Source organism: Desmodus rotundus, chromosome 3 (assembly GCF_022682495.2).
Source record: "Desmodus rotundus isolate HL8 chromosome 3, HLdesRot8A.1, whole genome shotgun sequence".
Taxonomy (NCBI): Eukaryota; Metazoa; Chordata; class Mammalia; order Chiroptera; family Phyllostomidae; genus Desmodus; species Desmodus rotundus.
In genome coordinates, this window is record NC_071389.1 from 129,869,428 (window position 1) to 129,889,142 (window position 19,715).

The 19,715-nt window shown below is 37.4% G+C and overlaps 1 protein-coding gene across 5 annotated transcripts in view; it reads left to right on the forward strand.

Moving 5' to 3' along the window:
• Positions 1-19,715, forward strand: part of SYT1 (synaptotagmin 1) — a 515,905-nt gene that overhangs the window by 321,295 nt on the left and 174,895 nt on the right. For all 5 annotated transcript variants that reach the window (XM_045187319.3, XM_045187317.2, XM_024579712.3 and 2 more), the window contains one exon: positions 3,864-4,049. In XM_045187319.3, the coding sequence (XP_045043254.1) occupies positions 3,881-4,049 (169 nt within the window). In that variant the 5' untranslated portion in view covers positions 3,864-3,880. The remainder of the gene's footprint in view (positions 1-3,863; positions 4,050-19,715) is intronic.

The following is a 19,715-nucleotide window of genomic DNA, read 5'->3' on the forward strand; positions in this document are numbered from 1 at the left end:
GTAAGATGATTTGTGTTCTTCATTTACTGGTAAACCAATTTAAAGGGAATCATAAATACCTTCCCAGAACTGATTAAATTGTTTATAATACTTATACGTTATTATTAGAGTAGACTAGTGGAAAGAACCAGCTAGTTCTGTGTAGGACAAATCACTTAACCTCTCCACATCCCAATTTCTTCTATAAAATAAGACTGGGCTACTTTTCAGGGTTGTAATGAGAACTGAGGATATTATAGTTAAATATCAGTGATAGTATTTTGGTGCATAGTAGCTTCCTAATAAATAGTATCTTTAGGTTTTATTAGCTCCATTCAGTGTTGCTGTATCTTAACATGTCTCCTATTATAGTGGCTTTCCAAACTGTAGGTATGAAGCCATTAGTGGGTTGTGAAATTTATGTACACAATTTTTCAGGTACAGCTAGAATTTTAGTGAAAAAGAACAGAACAGAATGAATATATCAGAATATTTCACGCATTGTAAAAGCAAGTGTTTTTATGTGACACTTTTAGTCAGTATATAGCACAGGTAGAGGAAGTGTGTATATTGGAGAACAATGTAAAATATACTTCTTACTATGGGTTGTAATAAAAAACTCTTTAAAAACCACAATTTTATTAGATACTGAACACATAGTATGCAAGGCCCTTACACTGTTGTGATTAAGACACCTAGATTTAAATCCCAACTGCACTAACTACTGCAATATGTCTTTGAACCAATTGTATAACCTCTGTATGCCTCAGTTTCCTCACCTGTAAAATGGATAATTATTCTTGTATCATAGGAGTAGTATGAGAACAATATGATTTCATACATCTAAGCCACTTAGAAGGTATTCAGTAACTGTTGGCTGTTATTTTACTAAGACTTGAGTAAAATATAATTTTTTTCCTGCATAAGCAAGTAATGCCACATGCCTAAAGTACATGAGAATACAAACTCATCACATTAGTCAGGATTGAATAATTAGCAAATTTTTTCATCTATAAATTGATGCATCTTAATAAGTATCTTATATCCACAAGTATGAATTTTCAAGAGCCATGACTATTCATAATTTTGCTATTGAAAAACAATATTATCTCTCAAAACATGAAGGAATAAAAATAAAATAGTAAGCAATCAAGTAGTCTTTCTTTACCAGTATATTAGATCCTTAGTTGCCCGTTATATTTTTGTATTTTATAAAAGACTTTTGAAAAAATTTCACAGTGGTATAAAGTAAAAGAAACCTATCTATATTTCTTACAATTTTCTCTTTATTAAACAAAATTAAAATGGTAGGGATAATATCTAGTAAGAATTAGCTACTAAGAATTGAGTTTATAACTTTTACCTTTTTCAATGAAACATCTTCCAAGTATACATTATGTCTAAAAGGATTCTTTTGGGAAGTTATAGAAACATTCTTTTCTCCCTTTGAGTAAACTTCAAGTGCATTTACTAAATGTTGACTTTAACAAAATTTTATTTTTCCTATAGTCTTTTAGAACATTCAACGTATGTGTAGAAAGGTTTTATATTTTATTACAAGCTGAGGTAATCTGAAAATATTTCACAACCCAAGTGGCAAAGGACCCAAACATCTTCACACACAAAATCTATAAGCAAGCGTGTAGTCACTTAGGGGTAGCAACTGGACATCAGTCTGGATGACCAGCAACAATGTTCCACTTCGAGAACATGACAAAAATTGAGCTGAAACACAGTTAGAAGACATGCCTTTAATTTGATGATGGCACTGTGGTATTTAACTATTTGTATCTAACACATCATTTCCTTTAAATCCCACATTAAACCGTAATTCCTCAAATATCCTCAACTACCCTGTGGAATTAAATAATAATGCCTATCGTATCTGGTGATTCTTACGACAGAGGAACAAATTCATTTTGAATACACACACACTAATATTTCATACATATGTATGGGTTAGTGTGTATGGTTCTAGTCTTGCTGACTCACATGAAATACACACTTGAGGTCTCATCAGTATCAATAGTCTCACGAAAGCCGTGCCAGCAGTGCAGCCGGTACGCCACATGTGGGCCGGGAGAGAAGAGCTCAAGCTAAACAGAATCAGAAAACCAGGAAAAGTTTCTGGAAAGTGACCTTGAGCTGGAAAAAATAAAATTTTTCCACAGTCTGGAAAATTCTGGGCTGCGAAGTGCTGTTAGGGAGGGAGGAAAGGAGTAGTCGATTGATTGATTGATCAACAGATACCACAGACTTACGTGCTAGATGTTGTACTAAGTTATTTGCATAGATTATCTTATTTCATACTCATTAAAACCTTATGTATTTGGTATGATTGTTCTCATTTACAAATGAAGAAACTGAAGAAAAGATCTGAACCCGTATCTGTCTAATTCTACCCTTAAGGATCATATTAGTAGCTACCAGTGGAAAAATTAAAAGCTTAAAAGAGAGAACTAATCTATTATAAAATAAAAATTGATTATCTATGTTATGTGTGTTAGCTTCAGGCATCATGTCCTTCCAGGAGATCTAAAATCTCTGGATTTTGTTTAAGATTTTAATAATAACCCCATGCATTTGAGACAATTCTTCTTTCGACTGCACTTCCATCAAATACATAAGTATGCACAATTAATTCACAAAAGCTTGAATTCTATAAACATCCTTTGTCTGTTTGCTGGTCATCTCCCTTTCCATGCAAATCAAAAGAAAGAGCCTTCTGGTTCCACAAACTGTCCTGCCGAGCCTGTGAAGTCACTCAAGCCCAGGCCTGTTTGTGTTTATTTCTGCCCAAAGTCATGTCCACTCTCTCACCAGCACAGCCTGAAATTTTAAGTCACACAGAAAAATTATTCAAGTCCAGAACATGTTTAGACTGGAGAATATGTCTTCAATTCAGCCCTTGAGTATACCCTCCTTATTTAGAATAGAAATGTATATTTATATTATGTGTACTAAGAAAAATCTAGGCAGGGCAGGTTTTACTTCGTATTTCAAAAGGCAGATGGGTGGTGGTCAAACGCCTTGTTAAAATTCACTTAGCTAGTGAGGAGGACTAGAACTGACGCCTTCCATATTCAAAGCTAAGATTTTAGAGAAAAGCATATAAAATAATTAAATGAATTAATATAATAAAATAATTCAGTAACATTCAAACTACATAAACTGAAATAGACAAGTCACATTTCACCGTCAGTGTCTTGGTATGTGCAGTCAATTGTGACACATGTACAGTGGCTTCAAATATACACCCAGCAAGGCAAGTAAATTATTGATGAGCATTGTTTACAGTAAATGTCAAAAAATGACTGGGAGGAAAATACACCATCAATAAATGAGATTTAAGACCTAATTTCTGTATACCATTCATGACATCTTAGAGTATCAATGTTACAAGAGTGTTCTTCATAACCATTTTAAAATTCACTAACAATTTGAATGTATGCTATCATTTATCAGCATTTCCAATGTAAATACTTGATCTCTCTTTTCCTTTTAGAAAACAGAAGGTCTTTTGAGCATAGAGCATGTTTGTTGTCAGCAATTGTTTCACACACCTTTCAGTGAGAGATAGGTTACAAAGTTAAAAGCTACACAGCAAACAATTGCCTATATAAATAACTAATAGATTGAGAGTTTACATAGTATTGTTGGGAGAGAATGCTTTCAGTAACTATGTCTGGTCTTACCTTCTGGGGGAGAATCTCCACTGTGGCTCTATAAATATTTCATGAACCAACATAAAGTAATATGCTAATGACAGACCATTAACGCAGTGAGCAGGTGCACCTCTGATGTTTTTCATCGCCGGTATACCTTTGATGTGGGGCCAGTTAAGCCATTTTGAATTACTCTTTTCCGCTTCCCTCCCCTCACAGTCACACCTGAACCTAACATGGTGAGCGAGAGTCTTCATGAGGCCCTGGCAGCAGCCCCGCCTGTCACCACTGTTGCGACTGTTACACCAAATAATGCCACCGAGCCAGCCAGTCCCGGAGAAGGAAAGGAAGATGCCTTTTCTAAGCTGAAGGAGAAGTTCATGAATGAGTTACATAAAATTCCACGTGAGTATTGTACATTGTTACTTCAGTAAACACAAATGGTTGAAAAATCACCTTACTCATGGATAGAAAGCAGAATTCCTTGTAACATTTTATAATCATACATTTGATATTTCTTATTAGAACAGGAGTATTCTTAAAAATCTGTATCTGTACTTAATGTAAGTGAATTCCTTCTTTATCTTCTTTAATATCTGTTTTATTCAAGAATATTAATGTTTATGAGTTGTTATATTTTAGATTTGTATTTATGAAATTATTCCATTGTAAAGATTATTTCTAAACAATAGCTAAAATGCACTTACCCAATTGCAAGTTTTATTTTACTTTATTCATTTGTTAATATTTCAAAATCTTTTATACAGGTTTTTAAATTTTTCTTTGTTGTTATTAGGAAGTACATAATTTATACCCATTTATTTGTATGAGTAAAGCACTAAGTCCAATCAGTGGCATTTAACTTAAATTTTAAATGACAGGTTAAAAATTTAAATGCTTTTCTAGGTCCTGGGAAAAGAGGATTTGGCCCTCACACAGTTTACATTCTAGTGGGGAAAAGAAGTAATAAATCCATAAAGAAATATATAATACATCATTTAGTAATAAATAATGTAAGGTGAACTAAAGAATAGTAAGTGGGATAGGAAAGGGAATAGAGAGGAAGGCTGTTGTTATTTAGGATGATGAGAGATGGTTCGTAAGGAAACCTGAAGGAGTTGGGGGGAAAGTTATAATTCCCCGGGAAACACAGACAGAGGGCTGTAGGCAAGAAGCGGCCGGAACAGCGCGGAGCCCTGCGTGCGTTCAGCACAAGGTGGACAGCGGCAGAAGCTGAAGCTGGGTTGTAGCAGAGGCCGTATCATATGGGGCCTGGTAAATTGTTCTAAGGAACAATTGAATTTCACTCCGAGTGAAATAAAATGCCTTTGGATGGTTTTGAGCAAAGGTGTCCTGGGATCTGACTTAGGTTTTTCTTCAAAATCACTCTTGCTATTATTGCGTTGAAAGTGTGTTCAAGGGGCAGGGGCAGCAGATAAAGCAGGCTGTTGCAATAAACCAGATAAAAGATTTATAAAATTTCAAAGAGCATTATTCTATAAGGACATTGAGAAACTACATGAAAAAAATACAAGGAATCAACTTCTTATCCCTTAAGTAATTAACAACTTGATCTGTCTATCCTCTTTTAAGAAATTCAAGTTCATCTGAGAGGCACTCTTAGCACAATTGTTAGTAATTACTGTTCTCGGTAAGAAGGCCCATAACCCAGTGGGGATGGAGGGGGTCCAACAGCTAGAGCCTGCAGTGGGAAACGCAGGCTCCCAGTTCTCTTCCTTGCTCTGCTGCTGAGCTGATGGGCTGACCCAGGTACTTTTGGTAAACCTTGGAGCGCATAACTACATGGCAGAAGCCAAATACATAAATCATGGAAACAGATTCTCCCTTGAATATTTTATCAAAATGTTTGTTTTGAAAGAAGTATGTCATAGGGCAGCAGAGAAAGCAATGAATACCCAAATCAAATATGTATTCTGCCTTGACTTCAATGCCATCTCCTTCTCTGGAAGAGTAAACAGTACAAGAGGTTGATAACTATGGGGATGAATGTTTCCCATGTATCCACGAAACTCATTCTCTCATCTCCTTTAGGCCTTTGCCCAAGCGTCATCTTCTTAGTTAGAACTTCCCCCAACACATTAGTTAAAATTATGACCCATTTGTCCCACCCTGTCTTTTCCAGCATTCCCTGTTCTTCCCCTTGTTTTTTTATTTCTCCCCATATTACTTAGCACCATTTGCAATGCAATATATTTTATTATTTGTTTTTAAATTATTTTGGCTCCCTCCAAAATAATGTAAGCTCCATGAGGGCAAATTTGAGGGCTCCATGAGGGTCTGTTCTATGTACAGTCATATCCCCAATGGTGCCTACCATAGAAGAGGCACTCAATATCTATTTGTGGAAGGAAGGAAGGAAGAAAGGATGGAAGGAAGGAAGGAAGGAAGGAAGGGGGGAGGAAGGAAGGGGGGAAGGGAGGAAGGAAGAGAGGGAGGGAGGGAGGGAGGAAGGAATTTCAATTTAACTTATATCCTGATACCCCTCTTAGACTTTGAGGCTGTAAGATGCTGAAAATCTAAAACATATTAAATTTTTTTAATTTATAATACTAAGGAAAATATCATTTCAGTGCTTGGCTGTGTCATTCACATTTGAAGAGCAAGCTGTTTCCACTTTTATAGTGACAACCATTTTTTAGCCTTTCCCACTTTGAGATGAGTATTACCTTATATTTTCCTCCTTTTTCATTAGTAGGAAAATAATCAGCTGGAAAATAATTATCTATGAAACTTCCCCTTCTTTCTTTCCTTTCCCTTAGCTAACCGCATTTCGTTCCTTCCCTAACCATCGCCCCATTCCTGTGGCCCTTTCATGGGCACCAGAGATCAGACCAGGTAATTAGTCTCCCCCTCCCCGGAGACGTGCCTGTGACCAGAGCCTAAAATAACAGGCTGTCGGAGGACCGGGTGACACCCACAGAGGCCTGATGGAGCTAGCCTTCTCCTTGATTTAACAGGAAAAAGCAAATGATATACCTAAAATTTTTACATGGTGTGGTAAATAAATGTTAGAAAACCTGTATTATCAACAGTCATGCAGTTTTGTTAAAAATATGTAACTGCATACTTCACACTTCCATTTCAATCCATTACAATTTTACTGGTGATGTAGTTGAAATTTCGAATCAGATTTATACAGAGGGAACAACACTAAAGAAAAATAAACTCTATCCCTGCAATCAAATTCCTTGAGGAGCATGTGTTGTATACAGGTTGTCGCTTTGACTTGGCCTAATACAGTGTGACACTAATGACAGGGAACAAATTAGAATATTAATCGATTTCGGCCTCCGAACTAAATCCAGGCTATCGGGCAGCTGTGCGTTTTGCAAAATTGATAGCAGACAGCTTTCATGTGCCACTGGAAATCCCCACTCGTGAGAAGGGCCATGTGTCACAACGGCCAGGACCGTACATGTCATTAGCTGGGTAATCTGCACGGTCCAGCCTAGAACATAGTCAAACCAAGCGGCCTGATGATATCATCCACAACACCACGGGGCTTAAGTGTATTTTTTAAAAAGGGAATAGGAAATGGTAAACGCTGAGCATTTTTATCTTTCAATTCATTCTGCCCACTGTTATCTAAATGAAGCAGACAAGGTTTCTCCGAATGTATCTTTATTTTGCAACTTTGATTTTAATATGACTAGGGCCCTGGTTGGTTTGTAAAGCATGAGTTCACGTCATCTGAAGAGCTGTGATTAAGGGTTTGATATTCATGAGCTTCTTGAAGTACAGCGAAGCTTTCTTTAAGCACAGCAAAAAACCAGGGGGCCAGAACCTGACTCTTAGGCCAGAATAAGAGCAAATTGACTAGAGGTAGATATGTAATCATGCAGAAACACTACTGGAGACAGTTTAACATAGGGATTAAAACCACAAACTTACTCACAGGCTGCCGGTGTTCAAATCTTAGCTCCACCCCCTCCTAGCTCTGTGACCTCAGGAATGTGAGTTCATGTTTTGTGTATCAGTTTCTTCCTGTATAAAATGGGGGCAAAAATATCTCCATGTGTGACGTGTTGTGTAAAGACATCAGTGCATATCAAGTGCTTAGCAGAATGTCTGGCACAGAAAAGCATTTTATAAATGTTAGCTATTATTAAATTCAAGCTGTCATTTTTAACAAGTCTATTTCTATTTTATAAAAGCCCTCTATTCAGGTCAGATACCCAAATTGAGAAAATTCCACAAACTTTGTCACCAAATATATAAGCATTGCATTCTTTAAACCCACTCCAACAAGGCCTGTTCCCTCTCAGTGTTTTCACTCCCCATCATCTCCTCTACCTTCCCTTTAAAAAAAACTCCTGTAATTTCATTGTCTTAATCCTTCCTTTTAGCCCATACACATGCCCAATGTTCACATATCTGAAAGTTCCTAACAAAATTTCATAAGTTTCACACACACTAAGTGCTTACCCAATGTCACTCTTCCTCTTTCATTCTCTAAACCTTTGACCTTACCTCCTCTGTCAACTTCCATTCTCTCTTCCTCCTTCATATCTACACCAAACTGATTCAAAACGTAACCCAGATCCTAACATGCTTCTTCAACTCCCATTAACGACTCAGCTTCTTCCATTCTGATTTCCATCCTGCAAGTACTATTAAAAGTGTTTTAACTAAGTCACCAGGTACTTCCTGAGGCACGGTTATGGGGGTTATTGTCAACTTCATTCATTCAGATATTTCTGCATCATTATCACTGTCAGCTGCCAGTATCTGAAAACTCTTGATTTCCAGGACTCTCCTCTCATTTCTTCCTCTTCTTTCCTTTCCTCATTATTCTCTTTCATTGACTGGAATCACAATGAAAGATTGCACTCCTTTTCCTTTTTCATTGTCTCCTTTTCCATTGTCTTTCTTTCCCTTAAGTGGTTGAGATCCTTGTTTATCTGGTTCCACTTTTAATTCTTTTCCATTTGTATTCCACATGCTCTCCCTGGGAGCTCTCATTCGCCAGTCACACAAATGAGAACTCTCACTGTTACTCTTGTCTCCCTCATATATTTCATCTCCAGTTCTATACCTGCATTCATTTAAGTCCTGTTGATTTTCCTCCTGGAAAACCTTTCAAAAACAGCTGGCACTTGCACACTCACATGCCTTCTCTCATGCTTTTCTCTCTTCCTGGACTCCCTTTCCCATTAACCCTGACACATTCTATTTTTACAAATTTAAGAAACAGTGGCTCAGTGTGTTCGGCATCATCTACAAACTAAAGGTGGCTGGTTCAATTCCCAGTCAAGGTACATGCCTAGGTTACGGGTTTAGTACCTAGTTGGGGGCATGCAAAAAGCAATTGATCAATGTTTCTTTTGTACATTGATGTTTATCTCCCTCTCTTTCTTCTTCCCTTCCCTCCTGTCTAAAAGTAAATAAATAAAACTTATGAACCACATCAATGTGTGGTTGCCTCTCACGCACCCCCTACTGAGGACCTGGCCCACAACCCAGGCATGTGCCCTGACTGAGAATTGAACCCGAGACCGTTTGCTTCACAGGCCAGCACTGAATCCACTGAGCCACACCAGCCAGGAATAAAACAAAATTTTTAAACAGAAAAGAAATTAAGAGACAGCTCAAATGTTCACTCAGTTGGGAAGTTCCATCATTTCCCAAAGCAGAATTATTTGAGTCTTCCTCCAACCTTTCAAAGCTCTTCATTAAATATGCTGGTTATCTGGTTTGGGTTTGGTTTCTCTTGTTTTGCAAGTCTTTCTCATAGAAATACAAATTTCTCAGAGGCAGAACAATTTCTTATACATATTTGTATCCTTCATATTGGAAAGTGTCTAACGCCATGCTAGGAACAACTATTGATATCACCATATTACAAATATTAACATTATACCAAACATTATATTTCTGGTGCCACGCTTGGAAAAAGTGACCTACAAATCCTTTTAGCCAAAGATCCCTTTGTCCAAGTGGAAAACGTTTTATATATGTTGTTATATATATTTATATATATATAGTTATATATATGTGTGTTATACATATATACACACATATATATAAACAAAACAAAGCTGCTGTGGTGAGTTAAAGATTTCTTTCATACCCACTCTTCCAAGATACTCCTATCAGCAACTCCAAAGACACCCAACTGTATGCAGCACAATTTGAAAGCAGTGGCCTGAAGAAGTAGTAGGAATATCACTGTTCTCTCTCACAGCAACCACCATTGAAACTCAACAAACTGTAGTAATATAGTTGGTTAAATTTGGCACAAGCAACATTCACTGATGAAGAAAAATGCAATCCAGTAACTTTGTTTTCCCTCATGTGGCTGCAGAGTGAACATAAGTCATTATCATATGCCAGAAACCACATGAAGAGAACCCTAAGGAACACATGGTAACCCATAGCATGTAAGCAACGATAATTATTATAATGAGGGCCAATGTTGGTTGAGCATTTAGCATGGAAGTATGCACTGTGCAATTCTGTCAATCAACCTCAATTTTGTGTTATAAAAGCTCTATTAGATAAGAACAATTATTATTCCCATTTTACAGAGAAGAAGGATGAGGCTTAGTGAGATAAGTGACTTGTCCAAGGAAGTTACGCATGGTCCAGGGAGTTGGTACAGGGATATGTCAGGGAAAAATTTTGCAGTTTTTTTTATTATACCTTAACAGACTATCCCAGAGGCTGCAAATGACCTCCACCATTCCTTCTCACACCTGAGTTGAAACTATCCAAGTTCTACCTGTCTGTTCAGAGTATTGGTTGATATTTGATATTCACCCTTGATATTTAAGTGACTGAATACTTAGAACACAAGTTTAATACTGATTCGGAGTTTGCCATTGCATTACCTGGCTTTAAAGACAAGTGCACATTTATTCACTTCGTATTTCTGCATTTATTTTGTTGGACTCACTCTGTTAGACTGGCACGTGGAATAGTCTAACTACTTAAGCACTGATAGTCACATTTTGTTCTGTTATATAAACTCTGTATATGACTCAGCTTCAGCTATCACCTGTTGACTCAATTCTTCTCACTTCATAGAAGCACCAGCTAAAATGTTAAGTAGCATTATTCATTGTTAACCTCTACTAAGTGGAAATACCTTTAAGAGAAAGTTGCAGTAAGGATAAGTGTTATTTTCAGAGCAAGTGATTTGCAGTATTGAGTGACTTCATCAGTGCAATGCTGAAGGAACCTATTTGGGACAAGGACACTTAGACCTAAGAGAGCAATTCACCACAGCACAATGTAGTGATTCATGCTTATGTTAGATAAACATATTTTAGTTTAGTTTATTTCTTTTACCTTCTTTTCAAATTTCATTTTCATATAAAATATAGGAAATATATATGTTTGCGTATGTGAATACTGTATGTGTGTTAAGAGTTATCACTGAAAACTTGATTCTACAGCAGAAAGTCAGTTTGTTTCTTCACAGAGTTGACACTGCCCCCTACAGTATGTTGTGAATATTTGTTGGGCTATTTTTAATGTGCTACAATAATGGCATGAGGGGCAGCTACTGGCAGTTAGAAGTCACAGGCCCAGGGACCTACACATCTTGCAGCAAGTGAGACACTTTCACACTATGAAAAATTGTCCCACATTCTGCATGAATTTCAAAATCTCCATAGAACATGCACATAGAAAGAAACCCTGTTAATAATTATTTGAACCTAAAACTATTTGTCATATAAACAAAAGTATTTTTGCACGGCTCTAATATAAACTGAAAATTCTAGCTTTGACTCTAATGTGTAGCTAATCTCTGATCTTTCATTGTCTCCCTACTTTTTGAAAATCTTCTGAGTGTCTTTAAATCCAAACATCCCTTGAAGCAGTTGCAAGCATTCTATTACTTCATTGTCTTCCGGGAAAGTTGTGCCTGGAGATTTTTATACTGAAATGAAAGTAATTTCATTATAAATCACTTCCTTATTTCTTTTATATTACAGTTAGCACACTTTATTTATTGTAAAACTTATATGTGTGGGTATTATCTATTATTTATACCCTGAGAGAGTAAAGGAATATTATAACAAATTTGTTATAAACTGGGACATTGTGGGTAATACTGATGGTAAAGAACAAGTGTGCACAGACCCTATTACATCCTATACAAAATGTGAAAACCTAACAAAGTATATGCTACCGATGTTGGATTTCAAGAAGGTTGTTTAAATGTGTCCTTGAATTTTGCTTCCCTTGGAATCCTGTTATTCAGAAAATTCCCCCAAGAAATTCATGCCTGTAAAATGAACTGGTGTTGAGAGATTTTATAAACTTCTAAAGCACTGGTAACACAGAGTAATGGTAAACACAGAAAACCACCAAGTGAATTAAGATCTCAGGGAAGTTTCTAAACCTTATTTAGCTGCATTCCATTAGCATTTCAAAGATATTAAGTAAACACACCTGAGAAAAATACAGGAGTGAACCATATTTTGGACATATATTTAAAAAGAGCTCAGGAATTACCTTGCTGAAATACAACACAGATATACAAATATATTTTAAAGTAGTTTTAAACCTCTCTCCCTTACCACGTAGCAGTTGTAGGTCAAAATGCAGGGTACATTTCCACTGAAGGAGGCCTGACTACAAATGCAAATCCATAAAGAAAACAGAATGAAAGAAGCTGCAAGACTGCTGTTTTCTCCTCGCTCTAATGCCCTTGTAGATCTTTTATTGCGTTGCTGTCTTGTCAGGTTTGTGCCAGTTTCTATTAAATCAGATAAAGAATTCAGAAGCGGAAACCAAAGGGAAATTATGTGATGTACTATTACATTTTTAGCACTTGGCTTTATTTTTCTTTGTTTTGATTTTCACTTATGAGAATATTTTAACAAAGGGATTGAACTTGATACCTTCTGAATCTGCACGCCTCCTCAGTCTGCCTTTTAAGTGGACTTAGAAAGCTTTGGAATAAAGATTAAGAAGATAGTGGCCCATTTAAAGGTTTCCATACCAAGCAACGCTTTTTGAAACTGCTCTCCTGGAGGAATTTCAAAACTACTTGAACCTTTTCCCTTTTCTTTTCTCTTTCAAACTTTTTACACATACAAGTTAAAACAAAAAGGGGTCAATGGTACTACAAATAATAGAAATATATTTGACTGTTAAACATGTCAATGACTGCAAGTAGTGTATACACGTTCATAGAAACTTAGAAAAGATCCAAGATCGCAGGGTAATAAACCTTATAATTTTTTTCATAAGGACTTCGATAAGATTCTTTAAAATGAGTAAACTATCTTAGTGCATGAAAAACATTAATGCTATAATGATGTAACTATTGTTCCCAAAATTCCTTGGTACATTTCAATAGCCCTGGTCTTCATGCAGAATGCTGTATTAATCACTCTTGCCATCAATACTGGATGTCCTTGGGCAAATCATTTAATCTCTCTGTAAAACGAGGATCATAGTAGCACTCTACCTCTGGAGTAGCACTCTACCTCTGGAAAGGTACAAGCAGTAAAGTATTACTACACATAGGTGCCTAGAACAATGTCTGGAATACAATGTTGGTCATACTCAAAGTTCAAGCTTCCAATGCATATGTATTTAGCACCTGCTGTGTGCTGAGCTGTGAGTGTTATGCTTAGGAACTAAACCAAAGCACACAATTTTAACTTGCTTCTAGGCCTAAATAGCATTGCAGACTCAGAATTTTTCTGCCAGAAGAACCTTTCAATTAAAATGTCTTAGCAAGGCACTGATGGCTATTTAAGAAATTAGTTGGTATAGTTCTTGTATAAGTTTCAGCCTCACCTGCAACTGTCCCCCCCCCCCAGTTTGCTTCAGCAGGACAGAAACTCTACAATTTCTGAATTTATTATCCAAAGTGCTTCTAGGTCTTTCTACAAATTCTCTCCTCTACCTGAAATTTCTCGCTTCCCATGGCTGGTCTAGCTGGACCATCTCTGGTTATCGTTCGGAACTCCCCTCTTAATCGCTGTTCCCGTCCTCATGCTACCAACCTCCTAATGTAGTAATCAACAGCCCTCCCTCTGGAGTAAGTCTGTACTTGACACATGTTCATAATGTTTAACTTTTTTTTTTACTTATCTGTTTTCATTTTCTCTTTTAATACCGACCAATCTACATGAGATCAGAACACAGTCTTTCATCTCCGTGTCTCCAGCACAAAATCTGTCTACTCTGAAGCAGACAGAATAATAACTCTGCTTTTGCTCAAAAAATCTTAATAATCATACTAGCAAGAAAAGGCTTCCACTCATAGATCCAGAGAACAGATTGGTGGTTGCCGGCAGCAGAGGTGGGGGAGGTGAGATGGGTGAAGGTGGCCATGAGGTGCAAACTTCCGGTTATAAAATAAGTCAGTCCTGGGGATGAAATGTACAGCATGGTGACTGTCATTAGTACGGTACTGCATGTCTGAAAGTTGCTAAGAGACTAGATGTTAAAAGTTCTCATCACAAGAAAAAAATATTTTAACTATGTGAGGTGATGGATGTTAACTGGACTTACTGTGATGACCATTTTGCAACATATACAAATATCAAATCATTTTGTTACAAACCTGAAACAAACATACAGAGGACAGGAAACATAGGTTTACAGTTGTGAGTACACAAAACACATAGTATTCTTGTATTATTACTTATTATTGCATTATTTTCCATAAGAACTGTAACCCTACTTTTGCTCACCCCTGTAGTTATATGACAACTATATCTCAATAAAAAAAAGAAAGGGCTTCCAGAAGAGTCTTGCTGGAAATGGGTGATAGGAGCAACCAAAGGCAAAGTTCAGCATCACCCTGGACTCAAAGTGAGCACCTTCCGTACCAGTTCTCCTCTCCCTCAGCCATTCAGGATTTTACAGCCAACCTTTTCTCTTTCTCCTTCTCCTTTCTTTTTTTTTTTCTCTCCCTGTCCTCGACTTTGTTTAACTTTGTCATCTTCTATTCATTTTCTTTCCTCATTGCCTGTGCTGAATAAAAATTCTCTTTGTGCTATTCTTTTGAGCCGGGCACTGAGATACAAGCAGCCACCAAATCGGTCCTCAGGGTGAAAAGTTCTCCCCACAAGCACTTTATTCAAGTGAATAAGTTGGGACTTAGCACCAGTTTCATCTTTTAGTTTAGAAAAATATATTGTATTACAATGCCCAGGAAACTAGATGAACTCATTTTTTTTCCTTTCTTTTTTTTTTAAATTTTTATTGTTATTCCATTACAGTTGTATGCCTTTTCTCCCCATCCCTCCACCCCAACCCAGCCAAACCCACCTCCCTCCCCTGCCTCCACCCTCCCCCTTGATTTTGTCCATGTGTCCTTTATAGTAGTTCTGTAATCCCCTCTCCTCACTGTCCCCTCCCCACTCCCCCCTGATCATTGTTAGATTGTTCTTAACTTCAGTGTCTCTGGTTATATTTTGTTTGCTTTTTTCTTCTGTTGATTATGTTCCAGTTAAAGGTGAGATGAACTCATCTTTATGACACTTGCTATGTCACACAGTTCCGTTTCCTGTGCTGTCACTGAGAGAGTTCAAAGACACCTGGATGTGTGATGTTACAGCAGCTTTTCTGCAATGCGCACTTTTGTGGGTTTTCATTAGTGAGAATCTGTGTATAGGGCACATGTATGAGTTTCTCTGTTCTACCTTATCAGCCACACAAAGCACAACAGTTTAGTCCTTCAGACTCTACTGTTGCGAATAACGCCACAACTGTGACTACCATTTGCAGCGGTGCTTCCGAATAGCCTGGCCAGCCACCTTCTGCCCACACTGAATGGAACTGTGCCCACAGCTGCCCTCATCCATATATCTTTCTTCTCCACAAATGCTAATGTGGCTCCAATGGGATTTACCTGGCTGCCTCCCAGTTCTTCATCAGTAGAGATCTGTTTTGCTATTTTGTATTACATAGTCTTCAGCTGGAACAGCAATGCTACTGATGTGGAAGCCCAGTTACTTTCATAAGATCTTGAGTTTAACAATCTTTCTGAAAGTTGAGCATTGCCAGGATTCTACCAGACTTCAGTTGTAGGAAACATGGACCAGGGGTGTCCAACCTGCAGCCTGCGGGCCTCATGTGGCCCAGGATGGCTATGAATGAAGCCCAACACAAAACTGGAAATTTACTTAAGACATTATGAGATTTGTGTGTGTGTGATTACATGTCACAATGTATTTAATGTGTGGTCCAAGACAACTCTTCTTCCAGTGTGGCCCAGTGACGCCAAAAGTTTGGACATCCTTTTATTATAGACAGTTTCCCAAAGTCTGTTCGACTGCTTTCATCTTCCATGGGAGCTTATGCACCTTTGCTTCTATCTGAATTAGTTGGTTTGGCCATTCATTCAGCCAGGGACAGTTGGGCCTATATGTACAAGCACCCAGTGCCATGTGCCCTACCCTCATTTATTAATACTCTCTTCTTGCTTGGTTTCTGATACTTCAAACTCCACTTATCTTCCTTTCTTTCTGCGTGTTCTTTCTCTCTGCCTTCTTCAATCACTTACAGGTAGGCAGTTTCTAAGGATGTGCTTCTGGCATTCTTCTACCTCCATGATTTCTTTATAATTTCAGGACTTCCCATATTGTCTTTATGTAAAACATACTCAAAACTTTATCTCTAGTCTCAATGTCTCTGTTAAGCTCCCCATTTTGTTAAATTTATCAAAAAATGGTTTGTGTATAATAAGATGCACCCATTGTACATGTATGCTTCTGTGCATTTTGACAATATATACAATGTAATCATCCCTCTAAAATATTGCCTCTCATTCCTTTCCATCAATTCCTGCAGAGTTCTTGGCAATGATTGATTTGTTCCTTGTCACTATAAATTACTTTCGACTGTCCTGGCATTTCATAAACATGGAACCATGCATGTGTGATCTTTTGTGTCTGGTTTCTTTCACTCAGCATAATGTCTTTGAGATCATCCATGTTCTTATCTGTATCAATAGTCCCTTCCTTTTCACAGCTAAACAATATCCCAGTGTATGGATATTCCCTACATGCTTATCCATTGGCAGGTAGGTTGTTGTCACTTCGAGGCTGTGAAGAATAAAGCTGCTATATATTTTTATGCAAGTTTTTGAGTGGATATATGTTTATGTTTTTATTTCTCTTGGGAAGTACCAAAGTGTAGAATTTTGCTAGGTAATATTTTTTTAATTTTATATTTAAAAACTGTCAAACTGTTTTTCTACAGGATTCATATTATTTACATCCCACTAGCAATGTATGAGACTTCTAGTTGTTCCATGTTCTGACCAAGTTAAGACTATAAACCTTCTAGAAGGAAACACAGGAGATAATTTCATGAACTTAAAAGGACATCAAAAGAATTAACTATAAAGGGAAAAGTTGGTATATTAGACTGATTCAAAAGTAAAGATTTATGCTTTCAAAATGCTACAGAGGGGAGGGAGGAAGGGCAGTAATGGAGGAAAGAAGGGGAGGGGTCAAGTCAAGGAACATGTACAAAGGACCCATGAACAAGGACAATGGAGTGGGGATTGCTCTTTGGGAGCAAGGGTTGTACGGGGCAGGGAGAGCAATGGCGGGAGGGGGGGAATGGGGACAACTCTAACTGAACAATAAAAAAAGAAAAAAGAAAAGAAAAATGCAATGCACAGACCAGGAGAGAATATATGCAATACATATATTTGACAAACAAGTTATTTCCAGAATATGTATACATAAAACATCTTACAGACAGATACAAAAATGAGCAAAAGATTTTAACAGACACTGAATAAAAGAATATACATAAGTGTGATAAGTTCATGTAAAGATGTTCAAGATTTTTATTCCTTAGAAAAATGCAAATTTCCCTACAATGAATTCCATTTTTGAAGTTCTCTTTAGGATCCCTTCATCTGTACATGTCATTTGTGATTGAAATTCCACATATCCAAACCTAAACTCACCTTTTTCCCCCCAAACACACACATACACATACACATGTCTACCCTTAAGCTCAACACCCTGGTATAGTCTTTGATTCTTCCCAATTTTTGTCCCCAGCATCCGACTAGCTAACAAGTACTAGTACTTCACTCTTGGTCCACTCTCTCCTTTTCATTCCCACCTCCACTGCTCTATATGGGCCCTCATCCATATCACAGTTACCAGACCCTTCTCAGAGACCCCCTGCAACCATTTTCCTCTTCTGGCCACTCCATCATACGTAAATCCTCTAGAAGATTCTTCCCAGAGCCCGGCTCTGAACACACAAGTCCCTTGCACTAAAACCTAAAGTACTGTGCCTTAGCTGACTTTTAAACTCCTTTATTTGTTACCCCACACCATCTATAGTCTAGCCCTGATCCACTTTCCCTACCTCATTTTGGCTTCTCTGAAGTGAACTATTTACTGTTCCACAGAGATGTCCCTCTATTTCCTGCCTTTATACTTTAGTCCATGGTTTTCCTGTATCTGAAATGTCATTCCCCCATCTCTTCATATCCAAGCCTCCCTATCCTAACTGATTAAGGATCAATTCAAATGATAGCTCTTCTATAACACTCCTCCCGAATGTCCACATTACTCCCTTAAAAAGTATATTTATCTTCTACCATGTCATATTATGATGCCCATATCTTATTTTCCATACTAGATTTTAAGGTCTTAGAACAGGGTTGTCAAACTCATTTTCACTGGTGGCCACACCAGCCTCACAGTTGCCTTCAAAGGGCTGAATGTAATTTCAACTCCTTAACAGTTAAGGAGTAGTTACATTTATACAGTCCTAAAATTCTTTCGGCCCTTTGAAGGCAACCGCAAGGCTGATGTGGCCCCCGGTGAAAATGAGTTTGACACCCCTGTCTTAGAACATAGCCATGGAGTTTGACCCATTATTTCATACTGTAGACACATGCTACATGCTACATGACACATTACAAAGAGTGGGCAGTCAATAAATGTGGGCGTGGATTCATTGCTTAGTGGAAGATTTTTATTCCACTAAGATTTTTATATTCTACAAAATAGAATAGGTTATCATCTTATAATCTAATAGGAGAGATGAGATATTCAGAGTAACAATAACAATATAAGACAGTGATGCATGCGGAAACTTAGATATATAGAGGAGTTATCAAAGAGGAGACTGGAAATGTAATTTGAAATTAGGTTAGAGAGGGCCATCAATATCAAGCTAAGGAGTCTAGACTCATTTAATAGTTAAAGAGGCACCAGGAACCACTCAAAACATTTAAACATGGAAGTAACATAATTATAGTTTTGTTTTAGGAACATCGGTCTGGCAGCAGTGTGTGGTAGGATAGATTGCATGGGAGAGCCAAGAGTGAAGGACGAAGCCTGAAAGAGGTAACTGAACAAACTCTAGAGATAATGAAAGCCTAAATTTCTGTTGAAAGGCACAGATGTGACAGATTCCATGAACAGACAGCTGACAAGCACTCAACTGGATATAAGGGTCTGTAGGAAAAAGAAAATAAAAAGTAATTCCAGAGAATCTGGGTAACCATGAGTATTATGCCTTGTGAGGAATGAGGAATGCAAAGGAAAGTTCACCTTTAGAATGTGAGGTTTGGGAATGGACCACATATAAATTTAGGTTGTAAAAGTGGATCATTGTCATTAGTAAGAATATATGGGAGTGGAGAGAGAGATCATCAATGATAAATTCTTAAACTATAACCATGAATGAGTAGAGAAATGGATGAAAAAATAAATGAGCTGTCAGAGAACACTGGGTAAAGCAGAAGGGCAGTGTGATGGAAGCTAAGTAAAAAAGTGTCCGAGAAACAGTAGCCAATTTGATTCAAAAATCAATCAAATGTCCTGTTTGAAGTTTGGGACAAACAAAAATAATAAAAGTGTACAATCTCTCCTAAGGGTATTTTCAGTCTAGGGAGGGACCGGGGGAGATATTGTCACCATCAGCACCATTACCAATATTTTCTGAGTGATTAGTCCTATATATTGAATTATGATTTGACCAATTACTCCACATAACAACCCTGTTAAATATGCATTTATGATCCCAATTTTATAGGGAGTAAAGTGTCTCAAAGATGTTAAGCCAAACATACTTTAGTATAAGACATAATGAAAT